Below are 15,521 nucleotides of genomic sequence, written 5' to 3' on the forward strand. Positions count from 1 at the left end.
GGCCAATGGAAATTAAAATTTTGATAACAAACGAACTCATGAAGCCATTTATTTATTTTATGGTATTTGTGTGTTGCTTCTCCAAACTCAAATGCTCCAGGCAGCTTATGATGTCCCTTCATGGGGTTTTCAAGACAAGAGATGAACAGAGGTGGTTTGCCATTGCCTGCCTCTGCATCAAAATCCTGGATTTCCTTGGTGGTCTCTTATCCAAGTACTAACTATGGCAGATCTTGCTTAGTTTCCAGGTTCTGACAAGCTTGGGCTAGTCAGGGCTATTCAGGCTGCTACTATGATACATTATAATACATTAAAACCAGTAAAATCTTTAAATGTATGGTCAACGAAGTCAATAAATCAGAGAATTCAGCACCATAAAACTGGATTAAAACAATTCAGTGAGCAGGAATCAGTCCAATGAACCGAAACAGTGCTGCAATGATAAGGCTAAGGAGCAATTTGGACAATTCTGCTGCAGAAACCGAAGGCAGAAAGCAAAGAATAAAATTCAACATAATTGACTGAAACTATCAAACGTCCTGCTCCCCCCAAGAATTGGATTTGTGCTGGATTTATTTTATTATATGAAGAGAATTGTACAGAAGAAATACTTTGCAAAGTTTATGGGGAATGTGAGGACAGTGATGCTAGGATGTGACAGACATTCAGGTCAAGAGCAAGCAAGAGGACCAAGCCTTGAGGATTCCCTCAGTGGCAAGTTGCCCAGATTGACTGAACACTGCAGAACTGGGAGCTTCGAGGCAAAATGTAGGCATCTCAAGCGTCACAAGAATTATAGAATCATAGAGTTGGAAGGGACCACCAGGGGCATCTTCCAACCCCCTGCACAATGCAGGAAATTCACAACTACCTCTCCCACACACACACACACCCAGTGACCCCCTACTCCATGCCCAGAAGATGTCCGAGGTGCCCTCCCTCTCACGATCTGCCTAAGGTCATAGAATCAACATTGCTGACAGATGGCCATCTAGCCTCTTCTTAAAAACCTCCAGGGAAGGAGAGCTTACCACCTCCCAGGGAAGCCTGTTCCACCGAGGAACTGCTCTAACTGTTAGAAAAAGGCTAGGAGTATTCTGGGCTCTTATCTCAGGTACATGATAGAGGTCTTTAAAATTATGAGTGTTATGGAGAGAGTGGACAGGGAGAACCTCTCTCTTAATACCAGAACACAGGGTCATCTGCTGAAGCTGGAGGGTGAGAGAGGGGAGAGGCTGTGGCTCAGTGGTAGAGCATCTGCTTGGCATGTGGAAGGTCCCAGGTTCAATCCCTGGCATCTCCAGTTAAAGGGACTAGGCAGGTAGGTGATGTGAAAGACCTCTGCCTAAGACCCTGGAGAGCCACTGCCGGTCAGAGTAGACAGTACTGACTTTGATGGACCGAGAGTCTCGTTCAGTATAAGGCAGCTTCATGTGTTCATGTGTGTATTCAAAACAGATAAAAAGAGGTCTTTCTTCACACAACGCATAGTTAAATTGTGGAACTCCCTGGCCCAGGATGTGGTGATGGCTGCCAACTTGGAAGGCTTTAAGAGGGGAGTGGGCAGATTCATGGAGGAGAGGACTATCCATGGCTACTAGTCAAAATGGATACTTGTCATGATGCATACCTACTTTCTCCAGGATCAGAGGAGCATGACTACTATATTAGGTGCTGTGGAACACAGGCAGGATAATGCTGCTGCAGTCGTCTTGTTTGTGGGCTTCCTAGAGGCACCTGGTTGGCCAGTTTGTTAACAGACTGCTGGACTTGATGGGCCTTGGTCTGATCCAGCATGGCTTTTCTTATGTTCTTATGTACATGTGCCACATTTCCTTTGTCTTGTCCAACTGTCTGATCCACCAGACTCCCTGTTAGATCACAGTCTTTCCTTTTCTTCCATTTAGGGATGGGCCTCAGCAAACAGCTCCACAGCTGGGGGTTTTTACGGGAAATTCAGCAAAGAAAGCAACCCAGAGCTCTTCCAACCAAGTCCTCCTGAAATTCTACAGTGACACAGCCAACGGAGGAGTTTTTGCCATCCATTTCTATGGTTTGTATCAAAAGTTCTAGGGTTCAAGACCGACATTTCGCTAAATTAGATGTATTACAATAAAGTTATTATATGTAATTGTTGATAATACGATGTTATCTGGCACACAGCAACTTTTCTCTGGTGGGATCTGGGCCTGTACTGTATTTACTTATTTATTTCGGCATTTATAAGCTGTGGTTTCTGCCAAAGAAGAGCACCCAAAGAGGTACACAAGAAAAAAAAATAATGAGCCACCGAAGCAATGCCCATAATTTATTTAAAAAACCTGCATCCTCTGTCTTCAGCAGAATAATCAACACAACACAGGCTGGAGCAGGCAAATTAACACCAAAAAATTGAGAGTTTAAATGGCAACCCTGTGTACAGAACTTTAGGCCTGCAGGGGATGCCTATGGAAAAAGCGGTGTCTCCCCAAATGTTGATTACAGCTTCCCTGCTTATTTTTAAATGCTCAGATGCCTTGCATGGATCTTGACTGTACATGTGCATGCTTAGACATGTGTTGTTCATCCCCTTCTCAGCCTACCAGCTTTCAAGATGTCAGCCTCCAACCATGGTTTCCAATGCCGAAATCATCACCGAAAACGAGGACTTCAACATAGGTACCAGCAGCATGCTCTCCTTTGCAAAATACTCTGCTGCCAAACATTCCCTTCCGTTTCTAATTAGGTCTCTTCCCCTTGTTTTCCCCCCCTCCACCCCCCTCACTGCAGCATGTCCCCTACAGGGCATGTTTCCCGGACATACCAGTACTTCATTGATGTGCCATGATACCCAACCAAAGGAATCCTGGAAGGCTTGGGTTTTGTTTTTTGTTTTTGAGAGGAGACTCACAGAGCTGTTGCTAAAATTGTGCTTAGGGCCATACAACAGTTTTGTTTTTTAAAGACGCATCCCTGCCTATAATTTTTGAATATGGATGAGGAAAATGAGGGAAGAGCTTAGATGCTTAGCTTGTAGATGTAGGTCGTTTAAGCGTGGGTACTTTCACTCACGTTCGCCCCCTGTCTGTCTCGGTTGTTCTTTGGAGTTATGCATGAGTTTTCCATCCATTAGAGATGACCTCTCTGCCAGCCCTCACAAATCCTGGGACTTCCTGTTCATCTGTTAACCCGATTCTTCCCTCTCCCCTGAGCTCAGCCCGCTTGAAATCCCCATTCATAAGGCAAAGCACGGGACACCCAAGCTTGGTTTCTATCACAGAAAGCATGCACCCAATTACAAAGCAGTAAAGAGGCGGGGATTCAAATGCTTCCTGCTTCCTTGGAGCTGTTTCTGAGCAGAAGAAAGGCTTTTAAAACAGAGGCTTGGATTTCTTCCTCCCCCCTTTCAGACTGCTCCGTTTTTTTATTTTTCTTCTTAAAATGTTTTTTATTCAGCAATTAGTTTTTTGGGGGGATTTTCTCTCACAGTGAGCTCTATAAAGTAAGCCTTACAAAGCAGCATTTAAAGGGCGGGGACTTGATTTGAGTTTGGAGACTGCTGGTGCATAGATTCCCAACCGGAAAGTGTGGGTCCAGCCAGCAGTGAACCTCAGGTGAAACTCCCATGCATAAACAACCGTACTGTGTTTTTCATAAATGATATCGAACTCTCCTCTGGATGGTCCTGTACAAAGGGCCTGGCCCCAGGTTGTGTCCTTTTGACAGACACAGTGTGGATTACCTTGGAAAATACACAGGTCACTGGGAACTGGAGTGCAGTCCGTACACAGGCTTGGAGCTGCTTAGAATTCATTCACATAAGCAGCAGAATGATGTGGTTAAATTACTGTTTCAGATGACACAGAGAGGAGCTACTACTTTTAAATGCTGCCCTGTTGGGAGGGGGGGGGGATCAACCTTCTCTGAAATTAGCACAGAAGGTTGAGAGCTTATGGCCAATCCCATTCCCTGCTGTACTATCTGTCTGCTTGCACAGAGGTGTTTATTTTTTTTTATCACAGTTCAGTATTTCGCACACACACAAAAGATCTCTGTTCAAACCATTCTGCTGCATCAGGACTTTGCTGTTTCTTTCCTCTGTGTGTTTTTAGTCAAGCCTTAAGGGATGGAGCTCCACCTTTCCAGCAGCTGTAGAGTTTGGAATATAAAGGGTGGGAGAAGCAATGCAAAGGGTCCCAGCTCATTGACAGAGAGCATGCGCTTTGGATGCAGAAGGTTCCAGATTCAGTCTCTGTCATCTATTAAAGGAGCACACATGAACTGCCTTATAGTGAGTCAGAACATTGGTCCATCAAAGTCAGTATTTTGTACTTGGGCTGGCAGTAGCTCTCCACGCTCTTTCACATCCCCTACTACCTGATCCTTCTATCTGGAGATGCTGAGGATTGAACCTGGGACCTTCTGCATTGAGAGCCAGCATGGTGTAGTGGTTAAGAGTGGTGGTTTGGAGCGGTAGACTCTAATCTGGAGAACCGGGTTGGTTTCCCTACTCCTCATGAAGCCAGCTGGGTGACCTTGGGCTAGTCACAGCTCTCTCCGAACTCTCTCAGCCCCACCTACCTCACAGGGTGTCTGTTGTGGGGAGGGGAAGGGAAGGTGATTTTAAGCTGGCTTGATTCTTCCTTAAGTGGTAGAGAGAGTCGGCATTTAAAAGTCAACTCTTCTTCTTCTTCATACCAAGCAGATGCTGTTCTAGTGAACCATGATCACTTTTTCTGCCTGAGACCCTATAAAGCTGCTGCTGGCTAGATAGGCCAGAGCTGTAACGGGGAGGACTCCATCTGCCCGAGGTGGTGGTGGTGGGGGGAAGCAAAGAGGAATAGATCTAGGCTAACATAGAGGACCAGGGAGACATTCCAGATGGTTGTGGAATTCAAGGGGGAGCAAAGAACACATGGCTCTTGTAGTGTTTGCATGCATGTCTCCCTAATAGTGGATAAGAGGAGGAGTCCAGTAGCACCTTAAAAACTAATGAAATTTCTGGCAGGGTATGAGCTTTCCTGAGTCACAGCTCAAGTGAGCTGTGGCTGATGAAAGCTCATAACCCTGCCAGAAATTTCGTTAGTCTTTAAGGTGCTACTGGGCTCCTCCTCTTTTCTACAGCTAGTGACAGGCTCACACGGCTACCCATCGTGATATGTCTCCCTAATGTGAGCCTCATCTGAGTTTTCTCCCTTTCTCCCTTTTGAACCTCATCTGTATGCTCTTCTCCAGGTGACATAATTCGGTACCGATGTCTTCCTGGCTACACCCTGGTTGGAAATGAAATCCTGACGTGCAGGCTCGGTACCCACCTCCAGTTCGAAGGTCCTCCCCCGACATGCGAAGGTAGGAGGCTTTGGGCTCCTTCGAGCTCTAGTGCAGGCATGCACTGGAAGGTGACAGAAATGGTAGCCAGCAAAAAGCTGGTTGCCCTCACAAGTGGTTTTGATAGGATCCACCCGTGGCTGTCAGCAATGATAGCTAGGAATGGAAACAGTATCTTTAGAGGCTGGGTCTGTATGAATACTAAGAAAAACTGGCAATAGTTTGCTCTTTCATGACTATGGACACCCGATGGTAGTAGACTCTAGGGACCCTTAGTGTGATTTTAGCAAATCTCTGACTTTTAGCCATTGCTGGCTTTAGAGATTTCCTTGTTTACCAGTGTCCCATTCGACAGGGCGGTGTTTGTAGGGCTTTCTTCTCCAGCAGATTTTCCCAAGCTAACAACCCTTCAGTCGAATGATGAGATTTGAGGGTTGGGTGTGTATCAGAATGACGGATGTGAATGTCGATGGTGTAATTGTGAAGAGGATGTCCACTTGGAGAGATTTGTGTGAACCGGGTGGGGGCACGAGAATGGAGAATTGCTACAGAGATGGTAATACAGATAGGGTTGTGCAAAATGTTATGCTGTTTTAGGATGGAAATTGTGCACTTTTGAGGCACAAAAATTGCACCGGGGAAGAAAATACCTCTGAACATTTCACCTTTTTCATACCTGCTTGCAGTGGCTGTTCCTGTGGTCTGTTGTTGTCGTTTTCCCATTGCGTTAGGGATTCTTTCTACTTCACTATGAAGGATCATAGTGAATGAGACGGCCTTCCCCTACTGGGTGATGGAAGTTTTTGTGTGGCTATATGATGGACAATGAAGAAAGCTGATAGGAAGAAAGTAGATTCCTTTGACATGTGGGGTTGGAGGAGAGTGTTACGGATACTGTGGACTGCCAAAAAACAACAACAAATCAGTGGGTTATAGATCAAATCAAGCCTGAACTGACCCTGGAAGCTAAAATGACTAAACTGAGGCTGTCGTACTTTGGTCACATTATGAGAAGACAAGAGTCACTGGAAAAGATAATCATGTTAGGAAAAGTTGAAGGCAGCAGCAGGAAAAGAGGAAGACCCAACAAGAGATGGATTGGCTCAATAAAGGAAGCCACAGCCCTCAATTTGCAAGACCTGAGCAAGGCTGTTAAAGATAGGACGTTTTGGAGGACGTTGATTCATAGGGTGGCCATGAGTTGGAAGCGACTTGACGGCGCTTAACACACATATGATGACACCGTGTTGCCAGTCAGATTCGACTGTATTGTGACCTTACGATGCTCTGTAACCAGTCAGATTTGGCTCTGTTATGAAGCTATGTTATCGTGCTTTGGGGGGGGGGTGCACCTTCCCCTCCCCTTTCAAATCATCCCTAATTACGAACAAGCGTACACACGCCTGTGAATTTTGATGGGTCTGTGTTTGTAACACTTTAATTACATTCAGGTGGGATATTAAGGGCCATTACATATTCACGCAAACAAGCAGACCCGGTAACCTTCATTTATTGATTTCAATTTATAGCTAGCCCTTTCCTGAATGCTTGGGGAAGGTAGCAATTACACGAAAACAAAAATGAGAAATTTTAATTAAAGCTCCATTTGTGAGGCTTTAAAGCAAAGCGAGCGCCGAAATAACACGCTAACCCATTGGCCTGACCCAACCCGAGAAAGCCCGTCTGAATTGAAAGGTCTCCTCTGTGGTCAGAGGCAGACTGTGTCGGAGTGAGCAGCTGCTGAGCATTTGTATGCATCTCTCTGACCACATGGACCTTTGGTCTCCTCAAGCACCGCAATCCGGTGCTCTTCCACTTCCAAAAAGATTCTCAAGCTTTGATGAGCTTCTGAAAGGGGCTTTTCAGATTTGGAAACCAGCTGCTAAAAAGGGCAGGCCGTGCCCTTGAGCCTGAACATTAAAGCGCCATGGGTGGTAGAGCTAAGAGCACACATGGTTGATGTTGGAGAATTGAGTGAGGGATGAAGCAGCCTTTGAAATCTGGGTCAGAGCGAACCCCTCAAGGCAAGGCTCCTCAACCTTGTTGGGCCTGCAGGGACCTTTGGAACTCTGTTGCTGGGTGGTGGATGCAACCACAAATTGGCTGCCTCAAGAGGTAGAGCCAACCACAAAACATCGTTTGTTTATTTATTTATTTATTGAATTTGTAACCTGCCCTCCCCAGCAAGCCGGCTCAGGACAGGGTAACATCATTAAAAAGAATACAGTAGTAATTGGCACAATATAATCAACAATAAAATACCTTAAAAAAACCCAAAACAACAAGATGGCGCTCAAAATACAATTATATTGTGAGAGCCATACAGGGGGCCACCCCTTCAAGTTCAAGATGTTATTGTGAGATCGTGCATAATTCTAATAGTAACTCTTCAGCATTTCATGCAAAAGCTCTTGTTAAAAGGATGCCTTTTTAAAAAAATGGACTTATCGTTTAAAAATCGTTTTCTCGCATGCACACACAGTAACAAAGTGAAGGTCCTTCTGCCTCTACTCTTAAAACTCTACTCTCTCTTAAAAAACCTTCACAGCCAATCAAATCTCCAATGACCAGTCAGAAGCCCTGCTGGGCAAAAACCCCCACCTGTCCCTGGCCACTTTCTGAAAGTGGCCGGCATGAGGAAAAGTGTCAGCGGGTGCCACGTTGGGGACCCTACCTTAAGGAGTTAATCATTGCTATCTCGTGCCGGAGCCAACAGAGTCTCGGTCTCTTCTGTGCTTTCAGCCCAGTGCCCGATGAACAAGGTCCTGACAGACTCCTGGGGAGTGATCGTGAGCCCAGCCGCCCCAGGAAGCTACCTCCACTTTCAGACTTGCTCCTGGGTGATCAGAGTGGAACCCGACTACAACATCACCCTCTCCATCGAGTATTTCCTGAGCGAGAAGCAGTATGATGAGTTTGGAATCTTCGATGGTGAGTCACCCGTATGATTTCAGAGCGCCGTTGGCCGGTTGAGTTCTATAAACTGTTTAAATTTCTATTAGCCAAAAAAATCAATTATTCCGAACAGGTGTCTCCAACCTTTTTGAGCCTTTGGCCACATTTGGAATTTTTGACGTGGCATGGTGGGTGCAGCAATAAAATGGCTGCCACAAAACGTCTGCCAGAGGAGGCGGAGCCAGCCACAAAATGATTGCCATAGCTGAACTTCAGTGACACAGTGCAGATCCTTGTGCTGTGGTGGTGGCAGCTGCTGCCAAGGCAACATTTTTTTTTTAAATCTGCAATCGTCAATCAGAAGCCTTGCTGGACAAAAGCCCTACCTGGAACCGCTCACTTCCTAAAAAACACTTGGTGAGCACCAGAAAAGGTGTCGGCGGGCATCATGACACCCACAGGCGCCATGTTGGCAACCCCTGGTTTACAGCATGATGAATAATCTCAAGAGAGTAGATGGAACCATTTTTTCCTCCTTGTTATATTCTCGTATGGGGTCACTGAAGTTAATTTGGCAGGAAACTCAAGGTGAAGGAAAGGAGGATGTCCCTCACAAGGCGTATCATGAACTTGTGAATCCATCACCACCCCACGCGGTGGCCTGCAGCTATGATGGCTTTGAACGGGGTCTTAGAATATCCGTGGAAGTCATTGATCACCAGATGTGACAGCTAAATGGAGCCTCTGTATTCAGGCATTGTTTATCTCTACCAGATGCTCAGGCAGGTGGTCTGTTGGCATTCTGCTCATCTTTCAAGTACCATCTTCAAGTACTTGAAGGGCTGTCATATAGAGGAGGGTGCCAAGTTGTTTTCTGTTGCCCCAGAAGGTCAGACCAGAACCAACGGGTTGAAATTAAATCAAAAGAGTTTCCGTCTAGACGTCAGGAAGAATTTTCTAGCAGTTAGAGCGGTTCCTCAGTGGAACAGGCTTCCTCAGGAGGTGGTGAGCTCTCCTTCCCTGGAGGTTTTTAAGCAGAGGCTATGTGGCCATCTGTCAGCAATGCTGATTCTGTGACCTTAAGCAGATGATGAGAGAAAGGGCATCTTGGCCATCTTCTGGGCATGGAGTAGGGGTCACTGGGGGTGTGGGGCGGAGGTAGTTCAGAATTTCCTGCATTGTGCAGGGGGTTGGACCAGATGACCCTGGTGGTATCTTCCAACTCTATGATTCTATGATCTTGCCATTGGGAAATTGAATGATTTGGTTAGATGGACCTTGTGTTTGACCCGGCATGGAGCTTAGTGTTGGGTGCTGCTGTTTCCTACAGGTCCTTCGGGCCACAGTCCGCTGCTGATGTCCCTGAGTGGAAACTATTCAGCCCCTCTCACGGCAACCAGCACTGGGAATAGAGTCTACCTCCACTGGTCGTCTGACCATACCTACAGCCGAAAGGGCTTCAGGATTCGCTACTCAGGTTAGTAAACAGCATGGGGAAGGGAAAAGGGCCGGGACTGATGCATGAAGCTGTGAGAGATGAGCTGAGAAATTTATTCACTGATACATTTTTTTCCTGGTATAAATCTATTAATAGAATTCTTTCAGCTCCCATTTCTTGCATGCAAAAATAACCCATCGGTTTTCTTCAGCTCTCTTCCCTTTTTTCCTCCCCTCTTGTGTAACCAAGCCAAACAACACTTTTTTCAGGCTTATGGCTCTTGCTTTTACTCTTTTCCGTTAGTTTGCGTGAGGTCCACCCCCCTATTTTTAAAAAAAGTAACTAAGCATATTCCCCATCAGTGTGACTAGGCCATTCTAATCTACAACAGATGTAAAACCACAAAACATTATTGAATCAGGATTTTAAAACAGAGGCCTTTTATGCATGGGTGTTTTTCTCGCAATCACCCTCCCCCCACACACGCTATTTCAGGGCTTTGTTTTATGCATGCATTTTCTGACCATCAGAGGTGGCCTAGCTCACCCTACGCATTTCCACGTGTTTTCCCCATGTTTTTGGATGCTAGCGAAATAGGGTTGCCAACCTCCAGGTACTAGCTTCAGATCTCATGCTATTACAACTGATCTCCAGCTGATAGAGATCAGTTCACCTGGAGAAAATGGCCGCTTTGGCAATTGGACTCTACGGCATTGAAGTCCCTCCCCTCCCCAAACCCCACCCTCCTCAGGCTCTGTCCCAAAAACCTCCCACTGGTGGTGAAGAGGGACCTGACAACCATATGGCTAAACATACATAAAAAGCCACAATGATTTAACCCCAAACCCAGTTTAGGATCAGATTTTCTAGATGCAGCTGCTCCCTTTGCATATGGCTATGATCTCTTGTGGAGGGAAATCTTTCAGATTATGAAAAATATGACAGATCGGCATTGCAGGTTCATAAGAAATCACTTGGCAGATGAATAATTTGTAAATGTTCCCTGACCCGGATGTCTCCCTCCAACATGTAATGGGCTTTTAAACCGAAACCAAGGAGATTTCTGCATTCACACACCCCTGTTCCCCAGTCTAGTGCTCAACTGCTCTCAGTGTTCCATCTTGGAGAGAGTAATGATGTGCATTCAGACATTTCTGAGTTACAATTATACCCAGAATTTGCTGTTTGTTTCGGCTCGGTGATATCCAAAACTTCAAGAGGTGTACTCCTGAAATTATATCTCAACATTTCAGGATTTCTCCCCTGGTTATTTTAGCTTTGGAGAGGACCTGGCATCTTGACCCTAGCCGTGACCTGGATGGTCCAGGCTAGCTCGATCTCATCAGATCTCAGAAGCTAATCAGGGTTGGTCCTGGCTAGGGCTTGGATAGGAGACCAGGAATACCAGGGTCGCTATGCAGAGGCAGGCAATGGCAAACCACCTCTGTTAGTCTCTCGCCTTGAAAACCCTACTGGGTTGCCGTAAGTTGGCTGTGACTTGACAGGACTTTACACAGACACAGACCAAGTTTGGATGCCAGGTCTACCATTAGGTGATATTACCTGGAATGGATTCCCGAAACAATATCAGTACTCCTGAAATTTTGCGGTAGTGGTATAATCATGCCCTTTCTAAGATATAGACATGAAATTAAAACGAACATTTTAGAAGAGCGCACAAATACTTGGTGTTCACTAGGTTGTTTTTTCTGATGGAGCAGTTTTTTGTTTTTGTTTTTTTTGTGCACCGGGGAAGTTCTCCCAGTATGCAGGAATCTCTACCTTTTCTGTAAACGGCTTCTTTTTTAGTACTCTCCTGATAGGCACTCAAACATCAAGTTTGTTATTAAAAGGGTTAGTGGTGACAATAAATTTCGTGAGTATCCAGAGGTGTGCTTGTTTAGGGAATATCCAACCAGTCTCATGCGTGACTTTTCGCTGATGGTCCAAATCTGCATAGCTAGATTTTGAAAAAAGTATTACCATCACTTTACAGACAACCAAACTTTATTCTTCTTCTGGAAGGCCTCTGAACGCGAAGAGGATGTTATGGCTCTGTGTTGTTTCTGATTTTATAAATGAGCCGCCCCAAGTTTTGGAGAAGTTGGATACAAATGTTTTGAATAAATAAACAATAACATGACAGTCATTAAGTCCACAGCTAAAATGTCTGTGGGATTCCATGGTTGGGAGGGGAATTACCAGTTTGCTACACCTCAGGGATAGAGCCATGCAAAGATTACTTTTAAGGTGAGGATGTGTTCTTCCACATAGAAAGCAAAGCAGTGCTCACCTGGGAAAACGAGAACATCTTTGCCTGAGACCTAAAGCCCAGAGGAGCAGTTGCTAGACAACTGTGTGTAAGGAGTGAGTCCTAAAGAGATGGTGCCACCACCGGAAAAAGGCCCTGTGTATGGTAGCTACCCATCTTGCACCTGAAGATGAGGGCATCCAGAGCTGAATCTCTGAATCTGATCCTGGCCATTGGGCAGGTTCATATGGGAGGGGGCAGTCCTTCAGATCTTAAGATCCCAGGCTGCTTTGAAGATCAGAACCGACCACTTTGAATTGTCCCTGGAGAGGAATCGGAAGCCACTGACCTTCTGTTGAAACTGGAGAAAGCTGTTTCCAAGCACCCGTGGTCTTGCCCTGCCATTCTGAAGACCAACAGACGTTTCCAGAGAGGCAGTTCCACAGACAGGGGAAGGGCCATAGCTCAGGTGGTAGAGCATCTGTTTGGCATGCAGAAGGTCCCAGGTTCAACCCCCGGTATCTCCAGATAAAGGGACTAGGCAAGTAGGTGATGTGAAAGACCTCCGCCTGACACCCTGGAGAGCTGCTGCCGGTCTGAGTAGGCAATACTGACTTTGATGGACCAAGGGTCTGGTTCAGTAGAAAGCGTATTCATGTGACAGCACACTGTCATTGTGTAACATTATAGTGGTGTTCTGTGGCTATATTTCATTAGCAAGCTGAGAATACTGTCTGAGCAATTTCTTTTCATTTCTGCCACTTCTGTCCTGTGGGAAACAGCATTTTTGTTTAAAAAAAAAATCCTTCCCAGAAGAGGAATAGTAGCCATTTTTTCCCATTATTATTTTCAGTGGTCTTGGTTTCATATGAACTTTAATTACTCCGTCTGTATAAAAGCAATTACAGAATGTTTGGCAAAAGAGTTTCTTAAGATTAAACAACCCGCTGTTGGAACATAGCAAATTGTAATTACTTAATGAAAAGCAATCAAACTTGGGACAGGGACACATATAAATGTGTCATAAATAAGTTAATGCTGTTATTCGGCAAATGGGTGAAATTAATATTTAATTGGCAGAAATTATGTTCTGTTTCGTTTCTGTATGAACATTGGTGGCTTTGTTCCTTTAAGGTTGTTTGTGAGTTTCCTTTTTATTTCCTGACTGTCATCTAGCCCTCCAGGCAATCTCATAAGAACATAAGAAAGGCCCTGCTGGATCAGACCAAGGCCCATCAAGTCCAGCAGTCTGTTCACACAGTGGCCAACCAGGTGCCTCTAGAAAGCCACAAACAAGACGAGTGCAGCAGCACCATCCTGCCTGTGTTCCACCGCACCCAAAATAATAGGCATGTTCCTCTGATACTAGAGAGAATAGGTATGCAGCATGACTAGTATCCATTCTAACTAATAGCCATGAATACCCCTCTCCTCCATGAATATGTCCACTCCCCTCTTAAAACCCTCCAAGCTGGCAGCCATCACCACATCCTGGGGCAGGGAGTTCCACAATTTCACTATGCGTTGTGTGAAAAAATACTTCCTTTTATCTGTTTTGAATCTCTCACCCTCCAGCTTTAGCAGATGACCCCGTGTTCTAGTATTATGGGAGAGAGAGAAAAACTTCTCCCTGTCTGCTCTCTCCAAACCACGCATAATTTTATAGACCTCTATCATGTCTCCCCTCAGCCGCCTTCTTTCCAAGCTAAACAGCCCTAAGCATCTTAACCACTCCCCATAGGACAGTTGCTCTAGTCCCCTAATCATTTTGGTTGCTCTTTTCTGCACCTTCTCAAGCTCTGTAATATCCTTTTTTAGGTGTGGTGACCAGAACTGTACATAGTATTCCAAGTGTGGTCTCACCGTAGATTTGTACAAAGGCAGTATGATATATCAGCAGTTTTATTCTCTATTCCTCATCTAATTATGGCCAGCATGGAATTTGCCTTTTTTACAGCAGCCGCACACTGGGTTGACATCTTCATTGAGCTATCCACTACCACCCCAAGATCCCTTTCTTGGTCTGTCGCTGCCAGCACAGATCCCATCAGTGTATATGTGAAGTTGGGATTTTTTGCCCCAATATGCATCACTTTACACTTACTCACATTGAATCTCATTTGCCATTTTAATGCCCATTCTTCCAGTATGCAGAGATCCTTCTGGAGCTCTTCACGGTCCGATTTTGTTTTAACCACCCTAAATAATTTGGTGTCATCTGCAAACTTGGCTACTTCACTGTTTAACCCCAACTCCAGGTCATTGATGAACAGGTTGAAAAGCACCAGTCCCAACACAGATCCCTGAGGCACCCCACTGCTCACATCCCACCATTGTAAGAACTGACCATTGAGTCCTACTCTCTGCTTCCTATTTTTCAGCCAGCTCTCAAACTTGTCCTCTTATCCCATGACTATGAAGTTTGCTTAGCAGTCTTTGGTGGGGGACTTTGTCAAAAGCTTTTTGGAAATCCAAATACACAATATCCACAGGCTCATTCCTGTCCACATGCTTATTGACTCTTTCAAAAAACACTAATAGGTTAGTGAGACAGGACCTACCCTTTCAGAAGCCATTTTGGGTTTTGCCCAGCAGACCTTGCCCTTCTATATGCTTGACAATTCTATCTTTAATAATGCTTTCCACTAATTTACCTGGAACAGACGTTAAGCTAACTGGCCTGTAATTTCCTGGGTCCCCCCTGGAACCTTTTTTATAAATGGGTGTTACATTGGCCATTCTCCAGTCCTCTGGTACAGAGGCTGATCTCAGAAAAGAACAGGAGAGAGGGCGAAAAGAAAGGAAAGACTCAGGGAACGTCACCAAGTTTAGGAAGAAATAATACATATTTTTTAAAAAAAAATAATCATTATGCATACATGATTTCTTTTATTAATTAATTATATGAACATTTAGTCATTTATCTAAAAGATTTCTGAGTCACCCTTCGACCTCAAGTTCCTGGGGGAGCAGACAATAAATACGACAATATTATAAAACAAACATCGCGCTTAAAATTTATCTGTCAAACAGAGTTGCTGTGCCAGCTTTTTGCTGGCGTAGCCTCGCTGTTTTCAATGGGGCCAAATTCTCCCATTTTCAAACAAAATAAATTTAAAAGGCTTTTTTAACCCTTTTCCGCAGCCTGGAAACAGCTTTGGAGGTGCCACCGTTGGCCACGCCGTCCCCAGCCGCCGAAAGGCTCAGGAATGGGCTGCCCATCATATTTGTAGTCACTCTCAGTGTCTTCATTCCACCTCTCTGGCATTTCCATGCCATTCCCTCCCTCTGTTCCACTTGTCTGACTTAATTTGTGGTCTTGTTGCAGACTTTGGACTTCTTTGGTTCGTTGCATACAGCGTGCAGAAGGTGTTTGATAGTCATCCCAGCACCACAGTAATTTGCAACAACATGCTTTCCAAACTAATTTAGTTGCCCAAACGGTTGCCAGATATCTCCATGCTCTCCGTAATGGCTTTCTGAGTTATTGGTGGCTTGAATTGCATGGCTTTAATAGCGTGAACAGCTTTTAATTGTCTTTGATTGCTTTCTGCAAGTTACCTGGGGATCTTTCTTTTTTTGTTGTTGATGGAAGGGAAGGAGAGGAATAAATTTGGATGTGTTAAACAA

General features: G+C 45.0%; 1 protein-coding gene across 1 annotated transcript in view; it reads left to right on the forward strand.

The window, feature by feature from the left end:
- CSMD2 (CUB and Sushi multiple domains 2) overlaps window positions 1-15,521 on the forward strand; it is a 690,555-nt gene that overhangs the window by 594,540 nt on the left and 80,494 nt on the right. Inside the window, exons 44-48 of the mRNA XM_056846155.1 lie at window positions 1,908-2,053; window positions 2,578-2,658; window positions 5,215-5,328; window positions 8,050-8,238; window positions 9,533-9,679. Coding sequence (XP_056702133.1) covers window positions 1,908-2,053; window positions 2,578-2,658; window positions 5,215-5,328; window positions 8,050-8,238; window positions 9,533-9,679 — 677 coding nt within the window. The remainder of the gene's footprint in view (window positions 1-1,907; window positions 2,054-2,577; window positions 2,659-5,214; window positions 5,329-8,049; window positions 8,239-9,532; window positions 9,680-15,521) is intronic.

This window comes from Euleptes europaea, chromosome 3 (genome assembly GCF_029931775.1).
Source record: "Euleptes europaea isolate rEulEur1 chromosome 3, rEulEur1.hap1, whole genome shotgun sequence".
In the NCBI taxonomy this organism is placed as follows: domain Eukaryota; kingdom Metazoa; phylum Chordata; class Lepidosauria; order Squamata; family Sphaerodactylidae; genus Euleptes; species Euleptes europaea.